Genomic DNA, 13,644 nt, shown 5'->3' with positions numbered 1-13,644 from the left:
CCTAGCTGTGGTCTTTTCTTTATATGCTAGAGCATCCACTGTCACAGTGGGGTTACAGCTATAGCACATTTATTATGGCTGACTGGATGAAATGGTTCACCCATTAGGTCCCTGCACGGCACCTTGGATTTATACTTTTAATTTAGTGTTATTAAGCTTCATTTGGTAATATTTCTCATAATTCTATGGATATATTCTCACTATATAAAATGTATTTCTTTACTGTGTCGGGGGGCTGACCTTTGACAGTGGCTCAAATTAATGAGAAATGGTGATGTGGATTGAAACGATGACCTTTTGTTGCCAAGCGACCGAGTAACTTCTTCAGCAGTGGCTTATCATCATAAAATACTGCACCATGGGTAGTTGTCAGGCCTCCCCTGAAGGTTTTGACAGAGCTGACCTTATACAAGAAGGTTTTTTTTTTCAAGTTTGTGATATTTTCATAACCACTGTGAATACAGTATGCTAGTATTCAGATCCACATTGTTGCACTTCAGCCACACAAGCGCACTTGGTGCTCTACCGAGCTCTTAAGTGTATGTCTGGAGTGACTGAATTTCCTTGCCTGCAAAAACAAGGAATCATTTTGAGGAGGAGTTCTCCTACCAAGCTTCAGTAAACATACTGAACATATAAACATGTTTGATTGCATTGTATTTTTAGATGTTCCTGCTGTGTTTACCCCCTCCATTGCACTACAGCAAATACTGTAATTAGCTGTCATGGTGTTGTCATCTGTGCACCCAGTCTCATTTCCTGTTGCCTGGGTGTTGAGCTGTAGCTCGTTGCATTAGCGGTGATCATTAGCAGACAACAAAGCTTTTCCCCCTCAGTCAGATGTCCCCAGAGGTTATTGAAGCCTCTCTTCGCTGATACAATCTGTATATGACAACGGACAGGCGAGGAAATCAATAGTATACCCCCAAAGCAGTGGTGGTATGAAGTTTATAATCACAGATGGGACATGTTTGCTCCCTTTGGTATGTGGAGATGAAGAAAGATCACATCCACTGATATAAAAGTAATGTGAGGTTAGGCCATTGTAGCCTTGGGTTTAGCTTTAAATAATGAAAAGGAATTCATCTGAGAAAACATCTCTGACTATGATGCCCTGGAGATTTAGATTCAGACTGCTGAGACTAATAGAACAAGACGTTGCTGCGTAGTTCATGTATTGATCATCTATGTTTTGTTGGGCTCTGTAGTGCTGAATTTCCCATTTTTTATGTGTTTTTGAGGCACATACGAAGTTAAAACTGCAGGATCTGTACGTGCTCCAGCTGCTTATTTAAGAAAAAGCTCTAAGTTTTTCTTAGTTGAATTTCCAACATGAGCACAATAAGAAAGGTCACTTGGTCCGAACACTGGAACATGCTTGCGGCGAAATATGTCCAGCCATTTCTCAAAGCTCCGCCAGCAAAGTATTAAACAACCAAACACACTATAAATATTTCATAAGCGTTCCCACACAGCATTTGGGAAAGTGTTTAATATCAAGTCTGTAATATGATGAATGGAGTTCAAATGGTTGTGTTTGTTTTGATATGTCTATAGAGGCCGCCGAGGAAAAATGTATGCATGAGTGGAAAGTCCCGATGTAAGGTCACCTTCATTAATAAACAATCAATGAATTGACTCAGTGTGAATGTTCTGGCTTTAATAAAAGCTAGTGATTATTTTTTTGTCATTCTTGGTTGGCTTAAAAAGTGGTTTAAAGAGTCAACTGATTTGTTCATTATCCAGCTATACTGTTGAGACCATGTAGTAGCTATGTTATTCTTGAGCTGAAGTGATGTAAGATCAGGCTTTCCTTTGATCAATTTCCAATCCGTAGCCTTGGTCAGAGTAAATGTAAGGGTCCTCGAGTCATAAATATTATAACCACCCAGAAAACTAGGTTTGGCTCGATGCTCTCATATGTGCAGTATATTTTCCTCAACAGTTGTTCCTTTTCCTTTCCACCAGATTGAGGGTTTGATTGCTGTTCCTGTGTTTTCTTTGTCCTCCAGAGAAAGAACGTCCACCTGCTGCTGAATGTGTTTTTGCTGGCAGCCTGGGGAGCCATCCTATTGGCCTGCCGATTCTACTGGATGGGTAACAAACCGCCCAACTTCTCCAACTCTGACAACCCGGCAGCTGACTCCCCCTCGCCCCTCACCAGGACGCTGACGTTTTTCTACCTGCCTGCTGTCAACTTCTGGCTTCTACTTTGCCCGGACATGCTCAGCTTTGATTGGTCAATGGACGCCTTGCCTTTGATCAGGAGCCTTGCTGATTGGAGGAACATTCACACGGTGGGCTTCTACCTTGCATTGCTCCTGCTGGCTTGGTTCAGCCTGTGGACGCACCACACCGGTAAAGGCAAGGAGAGTAATGGCAAAGCGCATCATTACACCAATGGCAGAAATGGGAACAGTAACGGACATAGTTACCAATACAACAATCACGAACATATGAACAATTCCAACACAGACGCTTGCATTAACAGTGCACAGAATGGTACCAAAAAGTACTATGAGAGCAGGACTTCACTGCCCACCACTGAAAATGTCGTGGTGTTCTCTCTGGGCCTGCTGGCTATCCCTTTCCTCCCTGCCACAAACTTGTTTTTCTATGTGGGGTTTGTGATAGCAGAGAGAGTACTCTACATCCCCAGCATGGGCTTCTGCTTGCTGGTGGCGGTGGGCGTGAGGTCTCTGTACGTCCGTCTGCGGCGCAGGTCCACCAGGGCCATGTTGGTGTACTGCAGCGCTGCCATGGTTCTTCTTTTCAGTGTCAAAACTGTATTGAGGAACCGGGACTGGCAGAATGAGGAGATGCTCTACAAGTCAGGGATTTATGTCAATCCTGCTAAAGGTAAGGCTCTTTCATTCTGAATCAGCATGCACAGAGGTGCGACAGCTCCAACATGTGCACACACACACACACTTTTTACACTTTTACTACACATTCCCACACCAAAACCTCTTTCACCCATCATATTTTGCTGTCTGAATAGCGAGCAAGCTCTTAGGCACGGTTTTGAATTTGATAATGTGTACTGTCTCTCCACTGCCGCCCTGAATAATTCAAAGTCAAGCTGCTTCAAAATGACTTCTCTTCATCACTCAGCCTCACCGCAGAATATACAAGTGCTCACGAGTACAAGTCAGTTAGTTGTACTACTCAAGGCTAAATTTATCCTTCAAAAAAGCACTTTATTTTACTGTTGCAAGGAGTACAACAGAGCTGTACCTCTTTATCACACATCATCTTATACCCAGCATGCAATCTGTTTTATGACACCAAATGCCCCATCTCACTTGGAAGGGCACCATCACACGTCTCTGATTGGCACCTTTAACAGCAGATAAAATATTCAATAGCCTTCGTATTCAAGGTCATCAGACACAGATCCCCACCCGAAGCAAAGTTGTCAGAGCTGCTGAGGAGGGGAGCAGGGCAGGGTACTCGCAAGGCAACAGCGGGGACACGTTGTGTTAGCTAATTTCCCTTTCAGATTCAGAGCGGAGCTGAGGCGTGACAGCTGTTTGTTTTGGCAGGCCATCAGCCGAAACAGAGCAGCAGCAATGTCCCGACTCACATTCATTATAGCTAATATGAGATTTGAACAGAACCCAACCTCAAACACAGGCGCACTCATTGGATTGTTTGAGCTGTGAAATTTCAGGATGCACAAAGGAACTCTTATCCGACAAAGATGCTTTATAAATTCATCTGTGCGTAACTGGAAGCACAGTCAAATGAGGGATGCTCGGGTTGTTTTTATCTGCTTGTCTCAGTATATACTGAATATTCTTCTGGGATCCATAATGATGATGATTTTCCACAGCTAAATACTGCAATTACGTCACTTAAAAGCACGCTGCATATTTTAGCACTTTCAACACGTGTCAACAAAAGCATCAAGAGCCAGCACTGCGAGGTGCGAGAAGAAATAAAATAATGTAACAATGACTTCATTAGGCCTGTCTATGTTTATTTAATGACTGTTTGACACATTGAATCAGTTTAATCATAATTATTGTCACGCTTGTGCAGCAGAGGTGGGACCAAGTCATGATTTTGCTCAAGTCTTAAGTCCTTGCACTAAAGTCTCAACTCAAGACAGTCAAGTCCTGAATCAAATTCCAGGTCCTAAACAAGTCATAATGTGCTCTTCACCAAATGTAATGCCAAAATGACAGACTAATGATTTATTAAATTCACAAAAATCATAAATGCTTTGTAAAAATTGGATTCATTTCTTAAAATAAGGTTTTTAAAAAGTTATTTAGCTTTTAAGCTAACATAAGCTAAGCATTAGCTTGCTTACTGTGCTAATATTAGCTTCAACTTACCGTTCTTTGTGCAACTTTGAGTGTCGAACAAAGTTGGAAGTTGTTGCCTCGCCATTTGTAATTTTCAACCTGCACATTTTGCTCGTCAAAATGTATTTTTGTTGACCAATGTGTAATTTTTGTACACAAACAAAACACACACTTTTGAATTAATCTTTGGCCTATCAAGTATTTTCAAGTCAAAAGGCTCAAGTCCAAGTAAAGTCACGAGTCATTGGTGTTAAACTCCAAGTCAAGTTGCAAGTCTTTTTTGACTTTGTTGAGTCTAAAGTCATCAAATTTGTAACTAGAGTCCGACTCAAATACATGTCATGTGACTCTAGTCCACATCTCTGTTGTGCAGACTGTAAAAAGAAAAACCTTAAGAACAGATCAGTGATGGTATTATTTTACAAAGCAATCAACACTGGCCACCATCACTCTGCCCATACATTTCATTTCACACTCCACACGCAAAATGTATAAAAGCTCTCAGCAACCTTTTTTCACCTGTCAGTCGCTTCACTCTGCCATTCAACACTAATGCCATTAGCTTAGCAAAAGCACTGTGGTGGTCTTCTTTTCAGACACACTGTTATAGAAATGACTGGTGCTTTTGGCTCACACCTCCCCTGGTGCGTCATTTTTCTTTACCCATAATGCTTTTCTCTTTAGAATTTAAAGAAAACCACTGAACCCGTGTCAGTAAGTGGCTGAGAATAACAAAAGAATATGATTACTTGCCATAGAAATGTTCTGTCCTGCTGCTTTAATTCAAGAGCTTGTTAAGATTCTGAAAAAATAATTAAAGAAGGTGTTCACAGTTAATTCTGTTTGATTAACCTTTTCTTTTGTAACCCGCTATCAGCATGGGGCAACCTTGGAAACGTCCTGAAGAGCCAGGGCAAGATGGAGGAGGCTGAACAGGCGTACAGAAATGCCCTCTATTACCGCAGCAACATGGCTGACATGCTGTATAACCTGTGAGTTTGTGTTGTAATTTTTATTTTCTTATTCTCAATGCTCAAGTACGTTTGCCTTTTGATTTTGTTAAGTGCTGTCAATGTGCTTTTGTGCTTGTGTACTTGGTTGTCTTTTAAAGTGCGTCTTCATTCATAGCTGAGTGACTGTGGAATGTGTGCGACAAATGTGGGAGTTCTCCTTTTACATACGTGTGTCCATTGATCAGAGCGTTTCTCTCAGAGGAAGTGCCGTCTTGTCTTGTATTCCCCAGAGTGCTGTCTGTCTGACAAGGTTATTAATGATGCTGTTTTAGCCTGAGGGGGAAACACAAAACATCCACAGCCTCACACTCCAATGTATGCTCAAATGTCTGTGGTTTCTTCCTCCTCACTTTTATCAGCTGCCCGTGTACTCGTCTAATCCTAACAGAGGCTTTTTGACTTTTAAACGTTCTTTAAAGCTCTAAACTGCCTGTACTGTGTCTCCTTTTGTCTGCTCCAGCGGTTTGCTGCTACAGGAGAGCAACAAGTTCTCAGAGGCGCTCCACTACTATAAGCTGGCCATTGGGAGCCGGCCAACTCTGGCTTGTAAGTACAGCTCTTCTTTTTTATTGACAATCTCCAGCTCTTGCGGTTGTGGCTGCGCTGTGTCCAGGCAACAGTGCATACAGGCTGTGGTCATGAGAAGGGAGAGGAATAGGTGGCAAAGGGCAGTGGGTATACGACTGAACTCAACATTCAACGCAGCTGTCTGACTGGCTTTCAAAGCCGACTCATGTCAACAGATCAGGCAGCTGCATGATGTCATTTATTATGAATTCAGGCCATGACGCTCCTATTTCATTTCATCCCTCCTACGTTCACTGCTTCTTCTTCTTTCTCTCAGTTTTTGGCTCCCTATACTTCATCACCCCACCATGAGAATTAGCCACAATTTAACTGCTTTTGCTGGAATTAAATTTTCCATCGTCAGCAGGTTGATTAGAACAAATCGCTCACAATCTTACCTGATCATGCAATAAATTAGCTCCCCATTGTTCCAGGCATCAGTCAATGACAGAAAAACAGAGAATCTTAAACGTCTCTTCCTTTCTTCCCTTGGATTAATTATCGACCTAATCAAGATCGCGGTTAGACTAGAAAATTTCCATTTAGCGTGCAATTATCCAATCTGTTATAGCCGATAACAAGGTTAATTAATTACCTCAAGCAGCAGACATGTTGATGGCAGAATTACAATGTGACAGTTAAAAGCGTTTTTCAAGGTTGAACCATTACTCACTGCCTAACTGGGAGCAAACGAGAGCAAACTGTAGCATTTTTGATTTAATATGCAGAGCTGTGCTGTTTTGTGATAAAGTGCTATTGATTTCTGTCACATTTTTGCATACAGGAAATCAATTTAGAAGGCGGACGAAATAGGAAAAAACTTGCTTTTGTCTATCTGTAGTTTTTCTTATCTGTTCTGCTGTCATTGCAGATCTATGCAATGGAGAAAAAGCCTATATTTTGACCATCTGATGCAACACAATGCAGCACAGATGAAACTGTGAGGTGCAAGGATGTGGAATTAAATAATGTGAGCTTTTAAGATAACAAATTCCAAGGACAGAAGAGGAAGACGATAACGTGTCTGATGGAAAAACAACTGTTTGATTCTCATCCGCCCCGCCTTAACTTGATTACACGTCAACACCCTATAGAAGAGCCTTCCAGATTGATCTGCTGGATCAAGTTAATTTATTCCAACAGACAGACTTGATAGGGAGTTGTTTAGAGAGGCAGGTCTACAGAGACTAATTACTCTCCAGCCGCATATCGATTATTAGATGCTGTCTTTGACCACTCAAAGAAAAGTTTAACAAGCATCCAGAGTGTCTCACAGGATGCATGCAAAGGTCGGATATACAGTAAAGCATTAATAAGGCCAACAGTGGTTCATCATTCCGCCTCAGAGGGGTTATACATATAGAAATTCTCATTACGCATCTCTTCAGCAGCATTGATCTCTGAGGCTTCAGATGAGTGACACCACTTTTCCACCCAATTAGCAATGGTTTTTAAGTAAGCAAGTAAAATGTATGTATATAGCCATTTTCGCAAACATAGGTCACAAAGTGCTTCACAAGGGCAATATACAACAGAGAAGAAATCATAAAGACAAAGTGACTACGTGAGCCACTTAGTGAAAAGTGCACAACTAGTAAAACTATTTGGACCGGTTCGCTAACCGGTTCTGTTCAGGATTCTTGAAACCTTGGTGCTATCTAGCGAACTAGCCTATGTTTCCACCAGTTTTTAGCAAAACTGTTGTAATCAAGGAGGCGTCAACAATGGAAGGTGATGCACAGTGCACAGCTGAAGGAAACAGTAGTAGCTGGATGTTGAATCACATTGATTAGCTGCAAGCTTTGTTCTGTTAAAACAGATATTTGTCCAAAATGCTCCGAAGTGTCCAAAATTAGGTGCGCAAATCAGAACAGAACCATGTTGGTGGAAAAGGGGTATAAGAGACACTTGTAGATTTGGCGAAAAAGGCTCTTCTCTTTGAGCAAGCACTCAGTGAATCCAATCATCAACATGGATTCTGTTCAGAGACCCAGTTTCCCCTTAAAGAACACCTTAACTCCAAAAATGACCACATATAGAGGACATTTGGGTCAGGGAGGAAACTGCAGTAGTTAACATTGTAAGCATGAACATATCAGCGGAGTGACACTGAGTAGAGTCAGGTTATAGTGGCCACACTGTACACCGGCATAAATATGTTGACATAAGTCAGCTGAAGGAAACAGCTGATCCAATCAGGTAAGGCAGGGAACCTCAAGTGTTCAGCCAGAACTGTCACGATTCTCCATGTTTTGTTTCTCCAACAGCGGCCTACTTGAACACGGGCATCATCCTGATGAATCAGGGTCGCCTAGATGAGTCCAAGCGCACCTTCCTGACCTGCGCCGACATCTCAGATGAGAACCTGAAGGACCCCCACGCACACAAGAGCTCAGTCACCAGCTGCTTGTACAACCTGGGCAAGCTGCTCCATGAGCAGGGACACCAGGAGGTATGGATTCAAACTGTAGAAAAATTAGGCCTGTCACGATAACTATGTTATCAACTTATTGCACAATATATAGACATGACCTTGATCATTTTGCTGACCTCAGTACTGCCTATTGTGTTTAGATGCTTGTTTTTTTACATAAGAATGTCACCAACATTTCAGCCAGCATGATGACAGAGTAAATAACAGGGTTTTCCTGACCATTACTTCGGCGCTATGAATCTCCCTTTTTTTCACTCAAACAAAGTTCTCATAGGTAAAAACACTTTTGAAATGGAAAAGGCACAGTCCTGATAGTCGTTAATTTGCCAAAACCCTGGCAACGAGCCAGCTAGATTATGGAGGTAACTGCGGTGTTCCCGGAGTTTCACTAAGCTTTTTTTATTAGTTGCAAGAGGCATCACTTGGTTTTGTTGGTCAAATTTTGTATGGAGTCTCAAACTGAGTAATTTCAGTCAACTCCTTTAAAGGTACTATAATTTTATTTTATATACTTTCCTAGCAGGTTCTCCCTTTTAAATGTTTTTTTTTTTTCATATTCCATTTCCAATGTTTGAATATTCTTAAAAATTAAAAGTTAAATGCTCTTTGAGAGGATGTACTTGCGTTATTATGCCGTTATGTTATCATTATATCATATTGGTTATCGCAATTATTTCTGGGATAATATATCATCCAGCAAAAATAGGCATCATGACAGGCCTCAGACAATACAGCTCACATATTGCTTTGAAAAAAAACCTTAAAGATACATATTTCTAAATATTTCAGCACGTGAGTTACACTAAATTCCTTAACTTACATATGTAATTTGGTAAATAGAGATATGCTGAGACAGTCATAATGTTATTTATCAGTTAAGTTCATTGCAATATGAAATAAATGTGCTATGTGGAGATGACATTCCATCAAAATCCTGTTTTTTATCTTTATAATGTACATGTTGGCCCCTCAGTATATGAAATATAAAATGTCTTGACTTCATTTGCTGTAGTTTACATGCAAAAATCTTTTTTGGCTCACATTCATGTATTTTGAAACATGCCTGCAAACACACTTTGTCTCACACTCAGAGGCTGCTGCTTTACGTGCAGTACATGCTAGAAAATGTAAAACCATAGTGAATTGAGATAAGATGCAGGCAGTTGCCCGAGGAGCTTTTGGGACACTGAGAAAATGTTCAGTTTTATATGGACATGTTCCAGAATTGCTTGTGTCATAGGGGACACAATGTTTTGTGCAGATAATCCTCGGGCTGTTTCTAACAAATTTGCTTTCTTTCACGCCCCTAAAGACCTACAGTGCTGGCTAAAGGAACTGGTTTTCCAATGCTGCACATTTATAATGTACATAAGCACTGATGCTGCTGATTCAATCAGGACTGAAGCAGCGGCGCTGCAGATTCAATAAGGGCTTTTATAAATTGTTGGCATGCTGGAGAAAGGGAACAGTCCCACTTCCTCCAACCTCTAACCGCAACATTTGCTTCAGCAATAAAGAGGTTCCAGCTCCTTCGGCCATTTAAATTCTGAGGGACTCTGAGGTGAATCACTGGACCTGCACTCTATACATACCAGAGTCAATATGTGACACCGCTCTAGTCGTCTTAACAGGCGTGACACTGAGGATAGACCCTTTCTGCTCGACTCTGTATGAACCAGCCTCCCGGCGACCCCCAATTCCACGCTGTGTATTCACAGTGTCAGGGCCTCGGCTGCAGGGGAGGAATGACTAGTTACCACAGCGCCAGCTTCTCTGGTGGGGTCTCTCCGCTCTCTAATGCAAACATCCCCCACCTTCTTTTTTTTTGTTTGTTTCATTCACAGGAGGCCCTCACAGTGTTTAAAGAAGCAATACAGAAAATGCCAAGACAATTTGCACCACAGAGCCTCTACAACATGATGGGTAAGTGCTGCTTTTGTTTCAAGAGCACAAGCATAAAATCTGTTGTTTTTAAGGAAGAATATCAGACAGCGGAACTGACGGGACGGGTTATTTTGGAGCAATTGGCTGCTTTACATCATGTGTTTTTGTTTTACTTTGTTGTGCTGGGTCTGTTAAAACAAACCTTTTTTGTTTCTACTGGCCAGGCTGCATCTTAACTGAACCAAACTTTCAGTAAGCATTAGTGGATTACTAATTGTGAGTAAGGCCACTGCTTACAGCCCGGTTAGATGTTTGACACGTGCAGCTTTGAATGTTGGATAGCCCCGGGCTCGCTAGCACAAAGCAGAAACATCCGAGGTTGAAAAATAAAGCCTACGCAGAAATGCCAAAAACTGCATTTCCTCAAATGGTCAGTTGAAGCTGACTCAAGAGGCAAGAAAATGCCCAACTTTACAGCAAAAATAACGTGTTTACAGCCTGAGTAAAAAAAGAGTTTTTTGTCTTTACAGCTAATTTCAACTCTACGGGGGTTGAATTATATAACTCACCCATTTATACTTAAATAAGGCTCAAAGGTATGCATATTTAAGGGCCAACTGAGCTGACAGGCAGTCTGTGAGGTATCGCTACTGTCTAGGAGTCAAATCCACCCCTCGCTCCTCCCACAGATCCACCCTCTTGTCCAATTATGGTCACTTCTGGCTCCAACAAACCAAGATGGTGACGTCTGAACTTGAGGCCTAAAACCAGTGGGTAATGTCACAGTAGCTACATCCCTTATTTCATACAGTCTGTGACTAATACTCATTGTGGAGCAGGAGTATCCCAGACCTTTTGGGAATTTGCCAAAAAAACACAGGTTAAAATCACTTGTGAAAGTTAAAGTTGGAAGATAACCAACAGAATGATTGCTGTCACGATTTCAGATTTCTGAAATGATTCAATATTTTCATGAGCAAAAAAGAGGAAATCAAACATTTGTTCTACCACTAGTGCTGTGAGAATTCAGAAGATGTTAACCCCGGGTTCATATTTCCAGTCGTGAATCTTAAACCTGGGGCTTACTGTAAGCTCTAGCTTATTAGATAGGAAGATGGAAACTAGGTTAAGGTCAATCTAGCCTTCTGCAGCCTTTTATTAGGTTAAGCCAGGGCTAAGATATGCTCCAAAAAGTTTGGGGGAGCCCTTCTGTATGGAGTTTGCATGTTCTCCCCCAAAAGCGTGGGTTTTTCCCTGGTACTTCTGGTGTCCAGTGACATGCAGGTTAATTGGTGACTCTAAATTGTCTGTAGGTGTGAATGTGAGTGTGAATGGTTGTCTGTCTCTATGTCTCTGTGATAGTCTGGCGATCTGTCCAGGGTGTACCCCGCCTCTCGCCCAATGTCAGCTGGGATGGGCTCCAGCAACCCCCCCCATGATGCTCACAAGGATAAGCAATTACGGAAAATGAATGTATGAATAGAAGTAATTGTCAAAAAATGTTTAAAATGAGTGTTGGATGGTGATACAGCAAACAACCACTTATATCAGTTCATATCAGTGAAATCCTTGTTTGAGAGCCTTGAATTAAAGCTATTAAACAGTGTTTTGAGACAGTAGTAAGCTTTACAATATCATGTTAAACAGAGTTAATTTGCTTTTCACTTCAAGAACAAGCCAGCTTGTTAGATTACAGCTGTAGAACAGCTGCTTTCAGGCTCATTATAGCTGCTTTCTCTTTGCTTTTTTTTTTTTTTTACCTTTTTTCTCTCTCTCCGTCTCCCTCCTGCCTTCTCTTTCTCACACACATGCTGCTACTTACACACACAGACATTTTGAAACCTGGGACGTCTGTAATCCAGACTTGGTAGTGCCACGGGTTCGCTTGTGTGCTGGCAAAATGCAATTTGACAGAGCTACCGAGATTATGTCAAAATGTTGATGAAAGCTCCAGTCACCGTTAAGGAGCAGCGCTGCGTCTGTAACGGAGGCACCGTGCCAGAGATCTGCGATTTCTGCGGCTTAGCGATTGTTTCCTCGCTGAACTGATTTGCACATTTGGCACACCTGCTCATATCTATCTCCAGTTTTCACTCAGTGCGCTGCTCTCATGCTGTTTGTCAGACGCCAAGGAGCAGAAGCTTTCATCAGAGGCAGACCTGGGTGGTAATCTGCACCCTGCTGGTCTCGCTCCAGCACTCTCTGGTGGGCCGAGGAATGTTCCACTCCGAGGGGCTGCTTTTCAGCTCCTTGGATTCGATGTCACTTCTAATTGTGCGCTGATATTTGTGCTAATCTCATACAGAGGTCTGCAGCCAGGGCGGCGAGACAACTATTTTGGCTGCTTTAAAATCTGTTAACTAATGAAACAGTCACGTCAAAACAGACCTGTACATTTTCGTAAGTCGTTCAATGCACCAATAGGGACGGCGGTAAATCTCTGAAATCCAGATAATCCTGTATATTGAATACACAGATGATTTGTTAAACTAAAGTTATCAGTATTGCACTTGTCAAATAGTATAAATCTCAGTTTAGACTGAAAAACACAACAAGCTGGCCGTGGGAATATGGCAATCTTTGAATACCATCTCCAAATTTGTGACATCCTCTAATCCACTCTTTGCTGTTTTTGATGTAAGCTGTTGACAAGAGCATTTGTGATTATGTGTCTACAATATTATGGATTTCCAACACTTAAATCTGAAACATAAGGCCGCACTGATGGATATCATCTTGAAAACATATTCTCATGTATCACTCTACATCTCGAGGGGGAAAGTCCTTAAGCTCGGAGCTCTAATTTTTTTCCCAATGAAAGGAAGTCACGTCTTAAATTTGATGCTTTTAACATGCCTGTGTGTGTTAGAGGTATTATTATACAGCGTTATCACTCATTCACAGTAAAAGGAGAAAGAGTGTTTTCAGATCATTAAAAGAAAGTCCCAGAGTTGTGATTAGTCATGTGACACCTGTTGCTTATCAGTTTCCGATCAGGGAAGTGATTAGTCCTAATCCTCTCAATTAAAGTGTCAGTCCACTCCAGTCTAAACAACATGGACACTCCAGTTCAAGTGAAAGTTTAACAACTGGGATATGTTCTGTTTCTTTCCCTAAATATGTTGTAATGTTGATTTAAACTGTGTTGTGTCCCATTACTAGACGATGTTGTCAAATTCTTGCAATAATACACGTGTTGTTGGACGGCTATGAAAGGGAGGTTATTGTTGTTTCAGGTGTTAGCAGGCAGAGGGTCAGATCAGGCAGTGGGGGAGGTATCGGATGATGTCTGACAGATCAGCGAGAGCGAGGGAGTGTGTTATAAACTCAGTAATATTCCATAGTTTTTTTAAGCCACACTGAACTCTGAACACTGCGCTCTGAGAACGCAGGGTTACTCGTGGTCCCTAAAGTCTCCAAAAGTAGATCAGGA

At 41.7% G+C, this 13,644-nt stretch overlaps 1 protein-coding gene across 1 annotated transcript in view; it reads left to right on the top strand.

Moving 5' to 3' along the window:
* Positions 1-13,644, top strand: part of tmtc2b (transmembrane O-mannosyltransferase targeting cadherins 2b) — a 123,450-nt gene that overhangs the window by 80,866 nt on the left and 28,940 nt on the right. The window contains exons 3-7 of the mRNA XM_050073771.1: positions 2,013-2,859; positions 5,191-5,305; positions 5,787-5,872; positions 8,161-8,345; positions 10,172-10,250. Of these exons, the coding sequence (XP_049929728.1) occupies positions 2,013-2,859; positions 5,191-5,305; positions 5,787-5,872; positions 8,161-8,345; positions 10,172-10,250 (1,312 nt within the window). The remainder of the gene's footprint in view (positions 1-2,012; positions 2,860-5,190; positions 5,306-5,786; positions 5,873-8,160; positions 8,346-10,171; positions 10,251-13,644) is intronic.

Source organism: Epinephelus moara, chromosome 20 (genome assembly GCF_006386435.1).
Source record: "Epinephelus moara isolate mb chromosome 20, YSFRI_EMoa_1.0, whole genome shotgun sequence".
NCBI classification, from domain to species: Eukaryota; Metazoa; Chordata; class Actinopteri; order Perciformes; family Serranidae; genus Epinephelus; species Epinephelus moara.
The sequence above is the reverse complement of the archived record's forward strand: the minus strand, read 5'-3'. Positions and strand labels throughout refer to the sequence as shown.